General features: G+C 34.7%; 1 protein-coding gene and 1 long non-coding RNA gene across 2 annotated transcripts in view; one reads left to right on the top strand and one right to left on the bottom strand.

Moving 5' to 3' along the window:
- Positions 1-22,967, bottom strand: part of LAMA2 (laminin subunit alpha 2) — a 923,420-nt gene that overhangs the window by 292,800 nt on the left and 607,653 nt on the right. Inside the window, exons 16-17 of the mRNA XM_056818751.1 lie at positions 15,497-15,610; positions 3,576-3,703 (exon numbers count right to left, since the gene is read on the bottom strand). Of these exons, the coding sequence (XP_056674729.1) occupies positions 3,576-3,703; positions 15,497-15,610 (242 nt within the window). The remainder of the gene's footprint in view (positions 1-3,575; positions 3,704-15,496; positions 15,611-22,967) is intronic.
- On the top strand, positions 10,175-16,944 carry LOC103103541 (uncharacterized). Its single transcript, XR_462961.3, has 3 exons — positions 10,175-10,271; positions 14,009-14,065; positions 15,816-16,944. It is a non-coding gene; the product is annotated as an uncharacterized LOC103103541 (long non-coding RNA).

Raw genomic sequence — 22,967 nt, 5'->3', positions numbered from 1 at the left:
ACTGAGGCCCAGAAAGGTTAAATGACATCAAATAGATAGACAGTGGCAAATTGAAACCCCTGGTATCTGACTCTAGACTTAACTTCAAAGACCAGGATAATGTACCCCTGTCCAAAGGCTCTTCCACTCTTGAGTAATAAAAGAAATTCCTAGTTTAAGTACTGAGGGATTGATCATATATAAAAGGTCAAAGACTTTGTGTCTCTTTCATTCTATACTCAAGCAGGATGAAATTGAACATTTAGGAAAAAAAGTACTCCAAAATCTGAGTGCTTTTTTTCTCTATACCCAGACAACTATGTGGCATATAAGTTAGACAAATGGATTTGGAGAGAGACAGCTCTAAGTGCAAATTCTGTCTCAGATACTTATTGTATGACTGTGCCAGTCATTTAACCTCAGTGTCCTCACCTGAAAAATGGAATAGTAATAATAGTACCTATTTCATAGGACTTTCTTGTGAGGAACAAGTGATATAATATATAAAACACTTTGCAAACTTTAAACCACTCTTAAATGCTGGCTCTGAATAATGCTATTATTTCTATTTTATTGCTATTAGTAATATGACATAATGCTGAATATACAGATATTTTAAAGTCCATATTATGGACCAAGCCTTTGTAATTTTATATGAAGCTGTACATATAGTATTTCTTTTTATTTCTGTTAAGAAGTACATCACCTATGAGAGTGCTAAGCCAATAGTGGATATTCTAGTAAATGATTAATGCAGGTTATGCATGTGTGAGTATGTAATCAGGGCTCTGCTTTGCACATGCCCAAAACATCTAAGATGGAGGGACCAGCTTCAGGGTATGTAAAGATGAGCCCCGATTACATGTAAATTGAAATATTATATTTGTCTATATGCCTATTTTACAATAGTTATAACTGTATAAGTCCCCAGATATATGATTTATATAGCAATGCTATCTTTGAAATTTGGATCCAAAATATTTATGTCTTAAGATTTATGTACATGAATGAAATAAATGAATCACCAAGGAAAATCTGTCACTAAGCAGGTTACACATACCCAAAGGTCACAACAACCTTTCAATCTTTGGAGCAATTTGAGTAGAGTTTTTCTGTTCCTCTGTAGTATGGTCTATATATGAAATGGAAAAATTTTGGGTAATCTAAAGCTTGAAATCCAGGCTATAGCAGTAATAAAAAAAAGAATGATTAAAAGAAAGTAATTGTATTTATTCACTACACATACCCTTTTCTTTTGTTTAGTTGTTTAAAAAACAAAAGATCAAAAACTTCCATATTCTTAGATTCTCATATATAAATCAAATATCCATATAATAGTAATTTTCTAAGCCCTTTTAACTAAAATACTTTCTATAATTATAATCATACCCTTCCCAAGGCCCATTGTATTAAGCAGTGATAATTTGCAAGCTTCACTTCTTACATTTATAGATTTAAAAGGTAATTCATATCCTCTTTTTTATTTATGAAGAAATGGGCTGCGATGTTTATTGATTTTTAAAAAGAGTTGTAGATTACCCTATATTCAATTCCATTGGGGAAAACAAAAGTCAGTTAAAAACCAAATGTTATATTAGTAGAGAGAATTTTTTGGAGTCAGAAAGAACTAAGATAGAATCCTTCCTCAGATACTGATTAATTTATGCTGAGTAAATCACTTAATATCTCTTAGTCTTTGTCGTGTCATTTGTAAAATGAGACTAATAAGCAAAGGCACCTGTATCACAGGTTTGCTCAAATGAGATAATACATGTAAAATTCAACAAAATCCTTAAGGTGCTATAGAAAAGTTAAGTAGATGCAATAATTAATAAATTGACTCTAGCTAATATTAAAAAAATTTAACTCACAATATAGGTATATGGATAAAATGAGTTACATATAAAATACCTTATAAACTTTATAGCATTAAATTTAATTTATTATTATTAGATCTACTCTTTACATTTATGAAAAGTCTTGTGCTAGCCATTAAGGGGGACACAAAAGAATGTAACCCCAAGTCAGGGTGTGTGTTCCATTTTTATCTTGCCAGTGGTCTTCAATGACTTTGAAAGGTAGAATAAAGCTGAGGACTTTGTGCAACTCTGCCTCACTTAAATCCAGTTTATGTAAAAGTTTAAAAAATCACCATCCTAGCTGTGTGACCCTGGGCAAGTCACTTAACCTCATTTCCTAGCCCTTACCACTCTTTTGCTAGTATTGGTTATAAGGTGGAAGGTATGGGTTAACACAAAACAAAATAGAAACTATCACCAGTGATGGCATTTTGATCTTCTTCGAGTATGAAGGACAATAACCAACCAGCCTAGCATAGTGCTTTCTATGCACTGAATAAGATATAGACTTGAGCAGCTCAGATAAAAAAGTCCCAAAATAAAATGAACTTACTGTGCTAAATAGCAGGCATGGCATTATTATTTTAATTTCTGTCATTGCTGAGGTAAATTTCTTCCAAGATATTCTAGGATATGCATGGGCATACCAAATTAAGAGACTAGTTCTACTCAGAAAAAGAAATGCAATCTCTCTCAGCACTGCTCTGCCTGAAGGACTATGCTTGCCATGTTACCCAAATAAAGAAGCATCAGAAATCATCTGGCAGCTTTCCAAGAAGTTTGAGGGTATCTTAGAGGAACAATTAAAAACCTTTTTTTTTTCTAGAGATATCCCCAAACCTCTGAACCTCTGATAGAAATAATGATGGGGGTTCATGGGGGAAGAACATGAACAGCTATGAGTGATTAACTTCTGGTCTGGGAACTTCTTATTGTTATTGATTTAATAGTTTGATAACTATATCAATATAGTTATATATAGGCTTACTTTGGAATCCTATGGATTTTATTTAATGTATTTAAAAACATTATTCTGAGAGGGGTTCCATAGGCTCCACCATGTGTTCATAATGCAACAATGGTAATGGACCCCTGTGAGAGGTCTTATGATTAGATTCTTTTATTCAAGATAAGGCATATGAGTGAATGGTATCTTTAACAGACCAACTAATGCTATTTTTTTTTCCTATAATAGATGGTCATTTTTTATCTTTAACTGGAAACACTGTGTGAAGTTTGATTTCAAGGTTGTTTTTTCCAGATCAGAAAATATACTGTTGGTGGTGGTGAAGCAAATAAACATGGAAACTGTTGCTCACAAACCATCAGTTCAGAAACAATCTGAAATGAAATATTTTACAGTCAAAATTCTTTTGATTAGGTAAAATCAGACAAAAGTCAAAACCTAGATGTAACAAGCAATACATATTTGATTTTCTTTAGAAATTGCTTGTGCTATTTGGAAATATATCAATAATTGCTTAAAGGAATTGAATATTTTAAAAAATATTCAAGATTAAAATAAATTTAGAATCATAATTCATTGTAGAATTAACAAATCAATACCTTTTAAAAAATAAAAAGTCAAATTTCATTTATACATACAAAAAAGAGAATAGAAGTTTTTTACATTAACACTTCTTTTACCCCTCCCTCTTTCCTCCCACAAATATCAACCACAATAAAATTTAGAAACTGGATGCCAAAGCATTGGCATAGGCAAGTCTTATTACTTACTTATTAGATGGTATGTTTAAGGGGCAGGCACAACGTTGACAGTCATCAGCTGTTCCTTTAGATGGATCACCATAGAAACCAGGAAGACATCTATCACAATATGGACCACCTGTGTTATCTTTACATCCCTGGGCAGGGGAAAAATTATGGTAAAAGTTAAGCTGGTGGCAAAAATAAAGTGGAGCACCAAGAGAAACTATGAAATCACCTAGAATGTTCTTTGCAAGGGAGAAATTAAGTATTCTATATTTAATGGTTATTATTCCATTATTAATTGCACAGATATGAGAATATTCAACTTAGAAATTATATTTTTGTCATAATGTTTCCTTTTTCTTTAAAAGTGATATCAATCATTATTTTATTTCCCATTATACAAATTTCTGTTTGACTCGGCTTTGGTCATTTATATTAAGGAAATTAATTAGTTAGATAGGCTTTACTTACATGCAGGTTTGAATAGAACATTTATTTAGATTGTAATTGCATATTTAAATAATTATTTTACTTGTGTTTAGGAAGCTAGTTGGTACAGTGTCCAGAGTTCTGAACCCAGAGGCAGGAAAATATGAATTCAAATTTAGATATAGACACTTATTAGACTTAAGTCAGTCTCTTAATCCAGATTTATCTGTTTCCTTATCTGTAAAATTGTGATAATGATAACACACTGGATTGTTCTGAGGATAAAATGAGATATTTGTAAAGTATTTTATAAACCTTACAGTGAAAATTAAGTGCTAGTTGTTGTTTTTTCTCATCAACCTTAATAATACAGTAGTATACTAACTTTTTATCGACAATGGAATCCCCGACTAAATACCTACATAAGATAAATTTCTGGATAAGTGTAATTTCTTATTGCCACTCTGAAAGTCAACAAACATTTATCAAGTTCCCATTACATTCTACCAAGTATTTTTAAGTCCTTATTGTTTTCTGGGAATTATAAGTGCTAAAAGCATCACCATTAAAAAAAATCCTACCTATTTTTATCTTACTTTTCTTTAATTGTTTATGTAAAGTATTAATATACTGGAAAGGGGAGAGAAAATAACAATTTTGGGTCAGGTTTACTTGAGGAGATAGGAAATTTTAGATGCTTCTGACAAAAATAAGGGTGATATGAAAAGAAAGATAGAACTGGATTTAGAGTCAATGAAGACAAGAGATCAGTAAATTTTTTTAAGAAGCTAAATGAAAACACTAAATTCTTGCCTCAATTTGGACAGAAATTTATGGCTTTCTATGGTACTTTATGTGATTTATTTGGAAATTTGGAGAAATTCTAATAATTAATAATTTTGAATATTCTTGGTTTTGATAAAAATGTGTTTTTGACAACATAAAACCTTCAAAATTAAATGAGTAATGTTACTCATTATTCAAAGTAGGAGAATTTAAAAAGTTAAAAAATATTTTTAATGCCATATATGGAGTTGTCCCCAAAGTTATATTAAGATTGACATCACCTGAATGTGTAATTGAACACAATTGGTCTAGGAACACCTCTGCCAGTGAAGCTGTTTTAGTTATTTAGGAGATAGAAATACTATCTACCATTTCTAGTGCTGAAAAGCCAACCCTGGCTCATTCTTCTCCACATTTAGGTTTGGAATTTATGGCTCATGGTTCATTGGACATAGCATGATTGAAATGAGCAAGGGTGCCAAAAGCTTTTCCCCTCCCCAGATTTGTTTCTTATCTCAAGATTAGCCCTTATGTCTGGGGCAAGGGCCAACAAACTTCTAAGAGAGAATGAACATTTAAGGACAACATTATGATAATACTTTTTGAAGAATGGTATTATATTTTATCTACAGTCTATATGCACATATTTGAAAATTGATATTAGTAAGAGTTTATGCCAAGTTCATTTTATTGGCTTATACATATAATTATTTAGCTTTTTCAAGTTAATATAACTAAGTCCAGATAATAACCAATAAACATTGTTTTAAATAATTACCAAGGTCTAGGTACTGAGGACATAAAAACAAAAATGAGAGAAATTCTGCCCCTGGAGGAGCTTACATTATAATAAGAGAAAAAGTCATACTCAAAGAACTAGATTTTAAAAAATCCATATTAACAAAATGCAAAATCATTTTGGTGCATTGGGAGTAGGTAATACTAACATGTGGGTGATTAGGAAAGGGTTTTTTTAAGGTAATTTTTGAACTGAGTATTGATGGGTAGACTTCAAAATTGGGATGTGAAGGAAGAGAACATTCTCAGAATGCAGGGCAATCTCTGCAAAGACAGAGAGGTAGAAGAATGCATACTGTTTACAAGAAACAAGAAATGGCCCATTGTGTATATATGTGTGTGTGTGGAAAATATGTAATCAGTGTCAAAAGTGTAAAGGGTGAAAGACAGGGTGCAGTCAAATTTCAAAGGCCTTTAAAGGACAAAAAGCAAAAGGGATCTACTGATATTTCTTGAGTAAGTAGGTCTGTGCTTTCAGATTATTAGTTTATTAGCTATGTAGAGGATGCATAGAAGAGGGTAGAGAATGGACACAGAGAAATCCATCAGTAGACTTATAATACTCCAAGTGAAAAGTGCTGAGGATAGTGTGGTAGAGGCATGGAGAGAGAGAGAGAGGACTTGTAAGCCAAGATGCAAGAAACAAGCTGGGGACCTAACCTGCCTGTCAATCAAGAGGAAGGTTCCAAACAGAATGTTCCCAGGAGTGGCAGTTGGGGGTTTCTGACCACAAAGAGAAAACAAAGTCCAAAGTCTCTCAGTTTCTCCTGGCCAGCTCAACTCGCAATAAGATAACCAACTCAAAGGCCAAGTTTCTGCTTCTTCTCCTCTCTCTGTAGCCAGAAACACCCAACTGCCACTCCTGGGAACATTCCCTTTGGAACCTTCCTCTTGATTGACAGGCATGTTAGGTCCCCAGCTTGTTTCTTGCATCTTGGCTTACAGGTCCTCTCTTTCTCTCCGTGCCTCCACCACAATAGTTACACATATGGGTGGAGGGTAGTGGAAATGGGGCATCATATAAGGAGAGAGGTGCCCAGGAAAGCATTACTCAGAAGACTTGGGAATCTATACTTTGAGTTGTAAAGGTTAATTTTAGCGTTGTGACTTGAAAATCTATATTAATTGGTCACCAGGGAAAATCCCAAATAATAAAATACCCAAGTCAGCTGGAAATTATGGGTGATTTTAATTAACATAGAGAGAAGGAATTAAGAAGAGAGAGAGAGAGAGGAAAGAGTTAATTTAAACTGCTCCAGCTCAGGCTGAGCCAGGCAGGAGTTAAAGACTTTGGCCAAAGTGGCCTCCCTGAGCCCAAGGGAAAGGGAGTCATTCTTATCACTCACCACTAGACCATCTCAAGAAAGCTGTCTGAGGGAGATCCTCCAGGCTCAGGTTCCCCTCTGAACTGACCTTTAGCTGCTCATCGAGACTTCCTTTAAAAGAACTTTTCTCTTGTGTCACCTCCCCTAAATTTTTAAGTCTACCAATCACAGCAGACACTTTTCTCCAGGACTGCCCATTCTTTAGTTCTCACCTTCTTTGATTAGATTTTTCTCCAGGAATGTCCACTCTTTAGTTCTCACCTTCTCTGTTTAGATTATATCTTTTGAGCTAATTCACAATTCTTTGTTAAGTTCACCTTTTGTTAATTACTTGACCTTTTTGTGATTAATTTAACCTTTATAGTTACTTAACACCTTTTTGTATTAGATCTAAAAATAGACTTAGCTTAAAGTTCTAGCTTCATTATAAGGTATGAATTAAGTGCCTTCATTGTTCAATCAGGAGTTTACAACTTTATCTTCCCCTAAAGTACTGTCTGAGTAGGGTGGAATAATTTTTAAAGCTTCACAGAGTAGTGATGATTAGGAGAAGTCAAACATATGCGAGCTCCAGAACTGAATTCTATTAAAGTCCAAAAGTAATAATTTCATGATAATAATTATATTGGTCTATACATAGGCATGATTATTCAGTCATTTCAGTCATGTCCAACTCATTGTGATGATATTTTGTGTTTTCTTGGCAAAGACATTAGAATGGTTTGCCATTTCCATCTCTAGCTTATTTTACAGATGAGAAAACTGGGGCAAACAGAATTAATTGACTTGCCGAGGGTCTCATAGTGTCTGCAGCTAGATTTGAACTATGGTTTTCCTTGACCTGGTGCTCTATTCACTGTGCCACCTAGCAATCTAGACATGGTTATATACTCTTTAAAAGACATGTAGACAAAAGTTAATATTGAGGTTAGCCCTACTAGGGAGTTATGGGCACAAACATTTATGTTATATAGGCTTTGAGTAATAAATTTATTGAGGCATGAATTTATTCTTCCAAGTGGCTACAGAGGCCATCTAGTCCAGTCCTCCATTTTACAGATAATGAAAATAATATCCCTCCATGATTAAATAATTTGTTCAAGGTCACATGGGTAATGACAGAGCCAGGAGTCAAACCAAGATTCTCTGACTTCAAATCCAGCATTCATTATCTTTTTGTAAAATTAACAAATCAAAAAGGGGATTTTCTAATGGAACCTTTCAAAAAGGGTCTTTGGAATCAGAAATATTCTTGACCTGCTTAAGCAGTCCCATTTTTAGAGCTCAGTTGAAACTTGCCTAATTAAAAGTCCAAAGTTATTTCATGTCATATTTTTCTTATTTCTAACTATGGAATGAGGTAAAATGGGGAGACAACATACACCAACTTCCCATATCCTCTGAATGCAATGTTTTAGGCAATGGAGGTAATGTAGAAACAATGTAGAAAATACAATTTTCCTTGTGATTGCAGCTATAAAAGAGTGTCCTGCTCCTACTGAAATAGACATCAATACTGGAAAAAGATGAATTGCTCATCAAACCTCAGGCAAAAAAAGGTATTTCCAAATCTCACTAGATCTATCAAAATGTCCATCATGCATATCAATGGAAGAATGAGGAATGATACCATCATCTTCCTGTGTGGACAGTTTGAGTCTCTGAAAGGATCTTGAGTTACTTCGAGATAGTAGTTAAAATGATTTTTTAAAATATGTCCCTGATCTGTGCTTTGATCTTAAGTCACGAGTATATTTTAGTTCATTTCCAAACATATTTCAAAGGGGGAAAAAAAGCAGTCTATCAGTAAAATGTCTCTCTATCACTGAAAAAGCCACCATGAATAATAATCAGAATCTAAAAGGCTGTGTAAATCTTGACAGTAAGAATATCTTTGATGTGAAACATTTCTTTTTCAGGGTACTCAAACATTGGTTTCTTTGTGGATCACACCAGAAATCTTGTGATCCAAATTGAATAGTAGCATTTAGCTAGGGGGAATGAATTCTCTCCACCTTCCTTTCACTTACAGGGCACTTAAAAGTCATCAGAATATACCTCAGAAGAACTAGTCCTTGGTTTCTTTCTTTGAACATCATGCTCAATTTCCCTATGCATGTTAGACTTTTATTCTATCTTTATTTTAAAAACAAACAAACAAACCTTATCTCCCATCTCCTTAGAATCAATACTGTGTATTAGTTGCAAGAGAAAAAAAAAGGACTAGACAATGAGGATAAATGAATTGCCCAGGATCACACAGCTAGGAAGTGTCTGAGGCCAAATTTGAACCTAGGACCTCCTTTCTCTAGGTCTGGCTCTTAATCCACTGATTCATCTAGTTACTCCCTCCTTTGTATCTTTATTTAAAAAAAAACCAAAACAAAACACAAAATCCTTCCCTTCTGTCTTAGAAGTGATTCTAAGTATAAGTTCCAAGGCAGAAGCATATTAAGATCAGGCAATTAAGGTTAAGTGACTTGCTAAGGGTTGGCCAGCTAGGAAGTGTCTAAGGCCATGCTTGAACCTAGAACCTTGCATTCTCCTTCCACTGATTAACTATACACATATCTAAAGGTTTTGTATTGGAACCTCTTTTTTGTTTACACAATCTCCCTTGGTAATTTATTCTGCACCTACTGATTCAATTATTATAGGTTTTCTTGCAACTTCTGAGTTATATGTTTAACCCTAATTCTCTCTCTGAATCACAAACTCACCTAACAATCAATCTACTGGATATCTCTTGGATATCCCATGAGTGGTTCAAAATCAGTATGTTCAAAATACAACTCACTATATTTCTCTCCTAAGCTTATTCTTCTTTTGGATTTTTCTGTTCCTTTTTGGGGCACTACCCACCTTCCAGTCACCTAAACATGTAGTTTTAAAAGATAACAGATCCAAGGCTATAAGGGACCTTAGAAACTATTTAGTTCAACTCCTTCCATTTTATATTAGGAAACTGAAGTCAAAGCATATTAAATGATTTGTTCAAGGTCACTTAGGGAGTAAGTGCTAAAGTAAGAAATCAAAAATGGTTTCTCTGACTATCTTCCCCTGAATAACCTCAGAAACATTCTCCCTCCACTTCTTTATCCAATAAGATGTCTACTATAAACTACTTCTATAACATCTTTCTCACATATCCCATTCTTTCCATTCTATTAAAGGAATTTCCTTAATTTCTCCCTCTGTCTCCTTAAAAGGCTAGAGAGCAGGATTTATAAGTAGATCAGAACTGACAGGAATCAGTGAACCAGAGCTGGAGATTCTGTTACCATGGAGACCAGGATTGAGGAGAGGAAGTAGCCTGTCCTCTGACAGGAAGTTAGGGGAGATAGTTGCTCTGGGATCTCTAGAGAGTGGAGGTCTGTCTCAGGTAGGGATCTGCTGTTAGTTGGCTACTGACAGTTGACTGCTATAGAAAACTGATTGAAGGAGTGAGTGAATGGTAGTTGTCTATTATTTTAGGGAGTTAGGGAGTTAGTGAATCATTCATAGATAGAGTATATTAGGCCTGGTATGCCAGGCAGAAAAACATGTCCTGAAAAAATAGTTAAAGATCATTTTATGAGAGTTAGAAAGAGAAATTCCATTTAAAATCACCCATCTGCCAAGACAAACACAGGAACCATTTGAACACAACTACAAAACATTATCCACACAATTAAAACTAGATCTAAATAACTGGAAAAACATTAATTGCGCATGGGTAGGGAATGAGCTAACATAATAAAAATGACAATCATACCCAAACTAATTTACTTATTTAGTGCCATACCCATTAAATTACCCAAAAACTTTTTTACTGAATTAGAAAAAAAAAACACTATAACAAAGTTCATTTGGAAGAACAAAAATCAAGAGTATCAAGGGAAATATTGAAAAAAAAAATGTGAAGGAAGGTGGCCTAGCAGTACAAGACCTCAAACTATACTATAAAGCAGTAGTCATCAAAATAATTTGGTACTGGCTAAGAGACAGAAAGGAGGATCAGTGGAACAGACTTGGGGTAAGTGACCTCAGCAAGGCAGTCTATGATAAACCCAAAGATCCTAGCTTTTGGGACCAAAACCCACTATTTGATAAAAACTGCTGGGAAAATTGGAAGACAGAATGGGAGAGATTAGGTTTGGATCAACATCTCACACCCTACACTAAGAAAATCTCAGAATGGGTGAATAACTTGAATATAAAGAATGAAACTATAAGTAAATTAGGCGAGCATAGAATAGTATACATGTCAGATCTTTGGGAAAGGAAAGATTTTAAGACCAAGCAAGAGTTAAAAAAATTACAAAATACAAAATAAATAATTTTCATTACATTAAATTAAAAGGTTTTTGTAGAAACAAAACCAATGCAACTAAGATTAGAAGGAAAGCAACAGATTGGGAAAAAAATCTTCATAACAAAAAACTCTGACAAAGGTCTAGTTACTCAAATTTATAAGGAGCTAAATTAATTGTACAAAAAATCAAGCCATTCCCCAACTGATAAATGGGCAAGGGACATAAATAGGCAAACTTTAGACAAAGGAATCAAAACTATCAATAAACACATGAAAAAAATGTTCTAAATTTCTTGTAATCAGAGAAATGCAAATCAAAGCAACTCTGAGGTACCACTTCATACCTAGCAGATTGGCTAACATGACAGCAAAGGAAAGTAATAAATGTTGGAGGGGATGTTACAAAATTGGGACATTAATGCATTACTGGTGGAGTTGTGACTTGATCCAACCATTCTGGAAGGCAATTTGGAACTGTGCCCAAAGGGCTCTAAAAGACTGCCTGCCCTTTGATGCAGCCATAGCACTGTTGGCTTTGTACCCCAAAGAGATAATAAGGAAGAAGACTTGTATAAGAATAATCATAGCTGCACTCTTTGTTGTGGCAAAATAATTGGAAAATGAGAATATGCCTTCTGATTGGGGAATGGCTGAACAAATGGTGGTATATGTTGGTGATGGAATACTACTGTATTCAAAGAAACAATGAACTGGAGGAATTTCACATGAACTAGAATAAACTCCAGGAATGGATGCAGAGTGAAAGGAGTAGAAACAGGAGAACATTGTACACAGAGACTGATACACTGTGGTACAATCAAACGTAATGGACTTCTCTACTAGCAGCAATGCAGTGATCCAAGACATTTCTGAAGGACTTATAAGAAAGAACACTATCCACATTCAGGGGAAAATCTATGGGAGTAGAAACACAGAAGAAAAACAACTGCTTGATCACATATGTTAATAGGGATTTGATTGGGGTTATAAACTTTAAGTGATCACCCTAGTGCAAATATCAAAAATATGGAAATAGGTCTTGACCAAAGACACATGTGCTTTGGATATGGGAAGGGATTTGGGGGGAAGGGATGGAAAGAACATGATTTTTGTAATCCTGGAAAAATGCTTTAAATTAATCAATTAAATAAAATTAAAAAAAATATAATTTTTGGAAATTTTAGGTAGTTATTAGGAATTTTAGGTATATCTATAGAGTAAAAGATTAATAATCTCTATTTCCTCTTTTCTATCTTTCTATCTGTACTTTTTTCTTAAATTAAACAATGTTTCAGCTGAACTGCTCTCCTCACTTTGTTGAACTCCTTAATTTAACCCTTACAATTCATACAAACTCTACCCTAATTCACCTTGTGCCTGGACTTCTTCCACAGAAGCATATCTCATTTCTATAATCCATGCTCCATATAGCTGTGAAAATCATATCCCTTCCCCCCTCCCCCAAAGATAAAGCTCCATCATTCTGCTAATACAAACATTGACTCTCTATTGCCTCTAATTTTTCAGCCATTAACATAGAGCTTTCCACATCTGATTGCTACCTGCCTTTTCAGTCTTAGATTATATTATTCCTCTCGGCCCTTTCTGTCTAGTCAAACTGACCTAATAACTGTCTTCCATGGGCAGTGGATAGAACAGTGGTCCTGGAGTCCGGAAGACTCACTTTCCTGAGTTCAAATCTGATCTCAGACCTTACTAACTGCATGACTCTGGGCAAGCCACTTGATGCTGTTTGCCTTCTTTTCCTCATCTGTAAAATGAGTTGGAGAAAGGAATGGGAAACCACTCCATTAACTGCCAAAAATCTCCAATGGGGTCCCAAAAAATTGGACATGACTGAACAACAAAAGCTATCTTCCATACTTTGATTGTCCATCTTCTACCTCCTTGCTTTTACACAAGTGTTCTTTCATATAAGGAATGGATTCCTGTTTTAATTTTGCCTCATGGAGCCCAGGTGAAATCTTCTGTCATCTGAAGTCCTTTTCTGGTCTCCTTTGGCGTTAGTCTGTCTGTCTGCCTGCCTGCCTCTCTGTCCTCTGTCCTCTGTCCTCTGTCTCTGCCTCTGTGTCTGTCTGTCTATCTGTCTCTCTCATGAAATTACTTTTATATCCAATTTTTTATACTTGAGAGCCCATTGCATTCCTCCATTAGAATGTAAATTTCCTGAGACTAGAATGCTTTCTTGATTTTGCATCCCTACGCATCCCCTTGATGCTTCTAGCATTTAACATAAATATGTTAAATTATTCAATTTGATCTCTCAGGAATGATATCTCTGAAGGAGATTATCATCATGGATTTCCTTTTTAAAAAAATTCTTATCTTCTATTTTAGAATCAGTGTTAGGTATTTGTTTCAAGGCCAAAGAACAGTGAGGGTTCAGCAAATGGGATTAAGTGACTTGCCTAGGGTCATACTGCCAGGAAGCATCTGAGGGCAGATTTGAACCCAGGCCTTCACATCTAAAGGACTACATCTCCATCCAATGAACCACCATGCATTAACTTTTGGAAGTACTGAATGAGCTTTGTAGTTTTAATATTAACTGGTTATTTTCTAACTATTTTTATTAATCTCCTAAAGTAAACATTCTGAATTAGGTAATATAATGTTTTTATTTTAGTGAGGCCGCATGATAAAAAGGACATATCACTGGATTTAAAGTCAAGAGACTTGAGTTCAGATCCTAAGCCTGGATCTTACTACTTGAGTGACAATATATAAGCAATAGAATCACAGTTTTAGGGCTGGGAGGGAGCTCGGACATCATCTTGTATGATCACTTTTTTTTTTTTTAACAGATGAGGATAATGAGTTTTATAGCTGTCAAGCAACCTGTCCAGGTTCATTTCATACAGGTAATATATATCTGAACTAAGATTCAAATCCAGGTTCTCTGATACAAGATTCTACCACTATCTTCAGGGAGCCTCCAATTGCTCCTCTATAAAATGGGGATAGTCATGATTATGCCAAATAGGTTAAGATGTTGTGAGGAAGGTGCTTGCCCTGTGAACCTTGAAGCACTACAGAAATGTTAGTCATTTTAATCCTTTGTAGGCCAGCAATGAGTATTTCCTATTGCATTGAAATGAGGCATTTAAAGGTAAATCTTGGAGTATTTTTTTTCTTAAGGTACATTTTAAAGACTAACAGTATAATTAAAGTGAGAATGATTTAATGTTTCTATTCATGAAAAACCTACTGATCCACAAATTAAGAGGATCTTGTTTTATATTGCAATGCAATTAAACATAATCTTGTATGGGGAGACATAGGAAGAGCAGCAATAAAGCTATATGCCAAATTACATTTCAAAACATCTGAATTTTCATTTTGGACTTTTCCCAGCAGCTTTTCTTTAACTGAGAGAGTAGGAGAAAAAAAGCTAGAGAAAGAGAGAACATTAAGAAATACAGACAATACAGAGACTGCCTGAAATTCTGCAGGGAAATGAGAGTATGATATCCTGCTAAATTGGCACTGGCTCAAATTGTGTTTCTGCAAGACTAATGAAATGAGAAATGTTGTTTCAAGCTTCATGCCATGTCAGACAATATAAAACTAAAATGCCCTTGAGTTAATCAGAGCAGTCTATTCAGCGTAATTCACCAAACCAAAAGGCTTCTTAGTGGGATAGAAAGAGCTCTGTCCTCCGTAGAATTTTCTGGATAATGGCATGGACTTAATTGTTGATTAAGTAGGCAGCTAGTGTGAATATACATTAGATTTTTGGAAAAAACCAACAACAACAAATTATATTCCTTTGTATTTAGTTCAGTCCTCAAGCTTTTAATAATAAAAGAAACAACCAACACAGCAGACCCCAATTAAGTATATTTATCATCTGGTTCATAAAAATACCACTGAGTGATAACACTTTCAGTGATTATATATTCCTTGTCACCATAGGGTGCAAAGGATGACTTGCCACTCACATAGAAAATGTAGTACACATACATGTAGAATAGAAGGAGTGGAATCTTAAATTGAAACCTTAGATATATATATCGCTGTCATCACTCGTGTCATTTAGATTTCTGTTTAGGCTGTTCCAATATTTGAGCCTAATATGAATAAACTCTTCTTCTTGCTTATTTGTCAAACTGACTCCATCCTGATATGAGGGCATTCTTAACTTGCAAAGCAGTTCAATATAAAGATCTTTCCTGTCAAAACACTTCTTTCTTCAAGTACTTGAGGTCCCCAAGGTGGTCATTCAATTGCAGGGCTATATTGAGCAGATCTCTTCCCTGTCAATCAGAGTCTCTAAAGGCAGGCACACTTACCATACATTCTCCTGTGATGTCATCACACACCTCTGCATGGCCAAAGCATTGACATGGTTCACAGATGCCACCGAAAATGGTACCATTAACTCGTCTATGCCCAGGCCAACAAGACTGCAAGAGAGAGAACATTTCTGTCAGGCTGTTGGCTATAAAGGATTGTTTTATGTTGTTGTTGTTGTTGTTGTTTTTGCAAAATGCCAAGAAAGTTTTAGCAACCCACTTTAGCAAAAAGACTTATCAAATGAGAGAAGTTATTTAATCATAAGATATTCCTCTTGATTTTGAAGCTTTGTACTAACCTTAGTTTTATTGGCAGGTGTGAAATTAGAGGAAACATTAGCATGAGTTCTCTTCTGAAATGATAAAGTAAAGCAGAGAAATGAGGAACAGAAGGATGACAGCTTCAAGGCAAGAAGTACGGACTAGGAAAGAGCCAGAAGACAAAATACTGATAGAGCAGAAAGTGAAAAAAAGAATTAAATATGAAGACTCTTCAGAGAGACTCGCTAAAAATCAAATACAATGCACCTCTGTCTCCTGGACTGACTTCATTTCTATTCCTCTCCCTATCAAGATGTTTTTAAAAATTACATTCTGTTAAGAAAAAAATCTATTTAGTACATTCTCTTTCTCATACTTACCCTTACCCAAATGAGAAATTAAAAATTCTGTTACATGTATATTCAAGGAAAACAAATTACCACAATGACCATGTTCAGTGGAATTTTTTCTTTAATTTCACATCCACCCTACCCCTCTTACTTTCTTCATTTCAGGAAACCTTAGAGATCCTTGTCTTGGAATTCTTTTTGATTAATTATAGAAAAATGTACCCTACCTCCCCTTTTGCTTCTCTCTACTGCCCCCATGTTCTGAACATGGATCTATCCTTTATTTACTACACTGCTTTGTTTCTTCATATATCAGTGATTGATCTTCATGTATTCAGTTAAAAGAAAATTACAAATAGTGTTCCTTACTTATCCTTTCATATATTTGTTTTTTTCCATATTACTTACCCATTTTAAATATCAGAAGCTCTGAAAAATATGTATTAATGATTCTGATACTTTGTACCTCAAAATATAATTAATAAATATTTTTAAATTGGCAAAGAGATTTTAGTTCTTTTCTCCAGAATATCTAGCCATGGTGATATTGTTACCTAGGAAACTTTTTCCTGTACATACAGAGTGTTGTCTGTGCTTGCCTCTTCCTTCTTTCTTTATCCCTTCTAAGGTTCTCAAATACTTTGTTATTTAAAAAAAAACCTTATTGATGCTCTTTGTATTTATATCACAGTCATTTTTGGGGGAAAAATCCCTTCCCCCAACTCAAATAGAACATTTATTTATGTATATTTAAGAAAAAAACCTAAGCAATACAGAATAACAATGCAGAAAATATTCCATCTTAGGAACCCTCTGCCTCTTTGCCATGAGGAAGGATATATATATATATATATATATATACATATATGCATTCCATTTTCTTTCTCTAATATCATTACTGGTTTTGATGTTATACAGAGTGACACTTCCCTTTAGCAGTCAAAATCTTTATTTTAAATGGAGACACTAACTGAAATTCTTGGCCATATTTTCATGAAATTGATTTATCCTTTAGCTTCAATTTAGAAAACAAATGCCATATGTTTTTCTCCAATAACGAGAGATACACCTGGCAACAGACTTTTTGGACTTTGAGAGAGAGAGAGAGAGAGAGAGAGAGAGAGAGAGAGAGAGAGAGAGAGAGAGAGAGAGAGAGAGAGCGAGTTCCCAGAGAGTGTTAAACATGATATATATTTTTAAGATTTTTCTCAGGACATAAACAATTTGAAAAATTTAAATACTTCAAATGGCTAGTATCTATGACTGTGCTTTTGTACAAATAATCCTTATTCTACACATGTTTTATAAGAGAGGAAACTGATACTATAATATCTTTTCTGATGTGTACTATGCAGGTCATTTGACTCTCCTAAAATTAATTTTTTCACCTGAGAGATGTTAATTATTATCATATTCATGGGAAAGATATGACAACTTGGAATGCTCTTTAGAAAAGGGGTATTATCTATGGGAAAAATTAGAAGAGAATAGTAGAGGAGCTTTTTAATTTGAAGATATGTTCATCAAATTGAGCTGTGTTGATATACTGTCAGAAGTGTTCCTTTACTGCATGAAATGTTTGAAGCTATGACAAAAAAGCTTTGCATTATGATTTTATTTTATTTTTGTATTAATCTCTTAAATTGTTTTTTTATCTTTTCTTTCATAGAAATGTATGTAACCATTTTGTTTTTTCTGCTTAATAGTGATTTTGATTAAAATAGATTGGTCCTAACACATTATTCTCCTCTACTTATTCTTGCCCATGACAAATCAATCTTCTTATTATGGCTATACATGGCATTATATTACTACTATACATAATACTCCATCTTTCATCTCCATGGCTTTGCTCTGGCTTCTCTCTTCCTTCACCCCCATTGCCCTGTAGAATTCAATCCCACCTCTCCTTGACTCTTAGAATTCCTAGTTTTCTTAAATGATCAGTTCAAGTGTCATTTCCTGAATAGGAACATTTCTTGTTTTCCCAGCTACCAGTGTTCACTTCCCTCCCCTATTAACTTGTATTTATTTTTATTTATCTTGAATATACTTATACATTTTGTCTCACTCAGTTGAAGGTAAGTCCTTTGAGGACTGAGATTGCTTCACTTTGTGTATTTTATTCCCTATCACAATGCCTAACACCATCTAGATTCTTGCTGGTTGATTTTTAATGTCTTAGATTACATGCCTTAAACTAATCTGTTCATTCATTCTTAATTGAGGCAGCCAGCATTCATTGAATTTACTTTTAGGGTGGAATACTAGATATTCTTTGGAACTACAAAGAAAATGGAAGAAAATTAACCCCGACTTCAAGGAAATTATTTTTAAACAACTTTGCTGATGGGAAAAACGAAATGAAACAAAACCCAAACCCTGTAGACTTGAAGTCAGGAGGTCCTTAGGGTTCTACTTCTATGGTTCTCAGATTCTTCCTATTGCCTACAAACATGCTCATATCTCTTCTATCCTAAAAAAATCCCTCATTTGATCCTTCCATTTTTGATAACTATCATTCTATAGCTCTTTTGCTCTTTATAGTTAAACTGCAAAAAGGCCATCTAGAATGAATGCCTCCATGTTTTCTCCTCCTATTCTATAATTTATCCCTTTCAGTCTGGCTTCTTTCCTTATCATTCCACTGAAGTGTCTCACCAAAATTACTAATAATTTTTTAGCTGCCAAATTCAAATACTTTTTCTCAATTCTCATTCTCTTTGGTTTCTCTGAAGCCTCTGATACTGTTGATCATGCCTCTTCAATACTAGGTTTTCAGGATACAAATCACTCCTGGTTTTTCTTCTACCTATATCACTACTCCTTCTCTGTCTCCTTTGCTGGATTTGCCTCCAAACCATGCTCTGTAACCACAGGTGTTCTTCATACTTCTATCCTGGGCCTTTTGCTCTTCTTCTGTATTACTTTGCTTGGTGATCTCATCAGCTCCCAGGGATTTATTATCATCAAATTACCTTCCCCAATACAGTGTCTATGCTGACTTCTAACCTCATATCAAGACATCACCAATTGGAAGTCCAGGAGACATCTTAAACTTGCTATGTCCAAAATTGAACAATATACTTTTTCTTAAACTGTCCTTTCCTCTCTGGAAATCAAATTTACCTTCTGAATTATTACTGTAGAGGGCAACACCATTGTTTCAGTCCCTCAGGCTCACAACCTATGAGTCAGCCTGGACCCCTCACTCTCTCACTACCCCCTTGTGCCCATCTCTGAGGCCTCCCAATTTTACCTTTGCAACATCTCTCAAATAGGAATCCTTCTTTCCTCTGACATTACCAACCCACTAGTGAAGACTGTCATCTCCTCAGGGTTGGACAATAATAATAATCTGCTGATGGGTTTTTCTTCCACAAATGTTTCCCCTTTCCAATCTATTTTCCATTCAGCTACTAAAATGATTTTCCTAAAATTACATACCTTCACTCCCTGCTACCACCCACCCAACTCAACAAACTATCACAGCCAGTAGCAAATTCAAAATGTTTTGTTTGGCATTTAAAGCCCTTCATAACCTAGCTCCTCCTATCTTTTTGTTCCTCTTATGCCTTACTCCCCAACATATATTCTCTGATCCAGTGATAGTGAGGTTCAGGTTGTTTCATAGATCAGATACTTCATCTCTTGGTTAGAGTATTTTCTCTGCCTGTACTCTATACCTGGAATGTTCTCCCTCTTCTGTTCTAACTACCAATCTCCCTATATTCCTTTATGTCCCAACTAAAATTCTACCTTTTATAGGAAGTTATCCCCAACACTTCTTAATTCCAGTGTCTTCCTTCCATTTATTACTTTCTATTTATTTTGCTTTGTATGTGTCAGGTTGTATGGTGTCTTTTGCCTTTAAAAAAATCATCCCTAGTCCTTAGAACAGTGCCAGAATGTAGTAGGCAATTAAAAGTGTTTGTTGATTGATTGAAAATATGGCTTTGGGAGGGAAGTTGGCCTACATAAACTTTAAAGACTTTTCTAGTTCTTGAACCTTTCAAGGTCAAAGTTATACTTATTAATTGTATAATATAATCCTGGTGTGTTAAAAGTTACAAATTGGCAAAAGAAAAAATATGCTTAATGAAAAATATTAGAAAAACATTTTTCCTATTTTGGATTGAACCAAAAAAAAAAAGAAAAAAGGAAGAGGGGGCAGCTGGGTTTTTCAGTAGATTGGAAGTCAGGCCTAGAGATGGAATGTCCTGGGTTCAAATTTGACCTCAGTCACTTTCTAGCTATGTGACTCTGGGCAAATCACTTAACTCCCATTGCCTAAGTGTTACTACTTTTCTGACTAAGAACCAATATGTAATATTGACCCTCAGATGGAAGGTAGGTGTTTTTTTTTTAAAGAAGGAAGAGAATGCCCTGAAATGATAGATTATGATAGATACATGTTATTTATTATTAAAAATGTTACACATATTCAAGTTTGATTAGAGACAAACTTTAAAAAAGGACTGCACTGACATTTAAACTTATCAATTCAAAAAGTTTTGCATACTAAGTCCTGAGTTAAGTCCTGGGAATACAAATGTGAAAAAACTCCCTGCCTCTGAGGAATTTACATTCAGTGGGAAAATTTGATATCAAAAGGAAAGGAAAGTATCACTCAAAGAAAGATTCATACAGTATTACTACATGCCAACCATTTGCTAAGCCAAGGAAAAAACTGAGAAAGGCCAGCGAATGTTCCCTGCTCTCAAGGAGCTCACATTCCAATTGTTATTCTATTATGTTTTGTTAATATTGAAATACATAGCTAGAAGATAACCTAAAGGGATGGCACTTATATAAGCAGAAAAAGCCATTTGGAAGAGCTACTGCTTGATCTGAAACGTAAAGGAAACCAAGGATTTTAAAAATTGATGAGGAGGAGGGGGAGCATACTGGGTACTGCCAACTTAAAGGCACAGACACTGAAAATGGAATGCCCTATGTGAAGAACGGCAAAAGGAGGTCAATATGTCTGGGTATGTCTACACAATATGTATGGAGAAGAGTAGACTAGAAGAATGGAAAGAGTCAGGCAATAAGGGGCTTTTGATGTCACACAAAGGACTTTATATTTGATCCTGTAAATAACAGAGACACCAACGTTTATTTGCAGAAGATAATAAAGTCAGATCTATGTTTTAGGAAGATCATTCTTCCAGTTGAATGGAGGTAGGCAGTTATTACCTTCCTGATTAAACCCTTGCTGCCTTAGTATCACAAACCAAAACACCCTGGTATTGTACTATTAATTGCCTAGCTGAAGGACACAGCTAGAGAAGTTGGTATTTTTAAGTGTTTCATTCTTGCCTCTTATTGGCATTAAAAGACTTAGTTGCAGAAGAGGAAGATTCCAGAGTTCTAGGAAAAGGTCTTCCTCTCTGGTCTGGTGGGTAGATTTCTTTGATTTAAGTAAGACCAGCTGTACTCAGAGGAGAACTCCCTCTTCTATTTCTTGTAGCTAAGAATATACATTTTTTTCTCCAACATGTATAATATTCTTTTTCCATCACCACCTGCATTTTATGAATAGCTATCTTTCTTTTCTTTGTTTCACACAATGTTACTTTGAATACTGTTTAAATTGTGAATATTGAACTAAAACCTATATGTAAGGAGACTTCTATATCATCCTTAGTGTAGACTGCTGTACATCTTGCAATCTGCTCTAACTGGCTAGAATACATAACTACTTGCTTCTCCCTTAATTGACTCCTTATTGCTAATATGTGATCATACTTTAGGAACCTTGGAATTGATGAATGATAATCCTCTTGAATTTTCAAAAAATTCCACCCATAAGAGCCAGTGAATTTACGAAAAGAGAGATTGACTAAGCATTCTTAACATTAAAAACATTTGTCATAGTCCCCTTTGGCAGTATGGAGAAAACTATGGAATCCTTGGAATAATATTTTTGAAAGCATAACATAAACAACGAATTAAAAAAATGAAATTATTCTGTAATTTAAAATGTGATTTTTTCCCCATCCAAATTCAGGGATACCTAGAAATCTATCCAAGACTTTCTTGCTAAGGAATCCAGGTTAATAGGCCTAGGTATAAGGAAAATGTAAATAATACCAAGGGCAGAGCTTTGGGAATATTTGTATTTTGTAGGCTTAACATTAATAACCAGGAAAAAAGACTGAGAAGGAGAAAAATGTTAGGAGGAGAATGAAGACACAGTAATATCACAAATACCTACTGGAGAGAGACTGTCCAGGAGCAGTTATTTACCAGCCAGATGTTGATGAGATGTCAAGAAGGAAAAGGTTTTTTAAAAGTCTCTTAATTTGCTAGCAAGATACCTTCAATACCTCTAATGATATGTGATTTCATCAAGAACTTGCTCATACCACATCATAGAACATAACCTTCATGTTCAACATATGCAAATCCTACATATTATCAAAGGTCCTCATTTCTACTTTCTCTTTGAAGGTTTCCTCAAACCCTGTGGTCCATAAGGTTTCTTTCTCCTTTGAACTACTTTGGTGTTTACTGGTTTTTTTAAATGAATTATATAAATTAATCAATTAGTTAATCAACATGCATCTATTAATCTCTACCTCTTTGGAGCCTAGTTCTGGGATAAGCAATTAGGTTACAAAGCCAAGAATGAATCAATCCCCTCAAGGGAATGGAATACCTCACAAAATTTAATAAATATTTGGTGATATTTATTTGATTGATCAACCAAGATTTAACCCCAATAATTTGAATATAAATCCATTACATTCTCACTGTCATACACAGTCTTCAAAATATGTCCTCCGGTATAAAGGCAAATTTACACAGGTAGAATTAAATTGAATCTCTGTTTTTTTTCCTTCTATTCAGGG

Source organism: Monodelphis domestica, chromosome 2, assembly GCF_027887165.1.
Source record: "Monodelphis domestica isolate mMonDom1 chromosome 2, mMonDom1.pri, whole genome shotgun sequence".
NCBI classification, from domain to species: domain Eukaryota; kingdom Metazoa; phylum Chordata; class Mammalia; order Didelphimorphia; family Didelphidae; genus Monodelphis; species Monodelphis domestica.
This window is presented reverse-complemented; position numbering and strand designations above follow the sequence as displayed.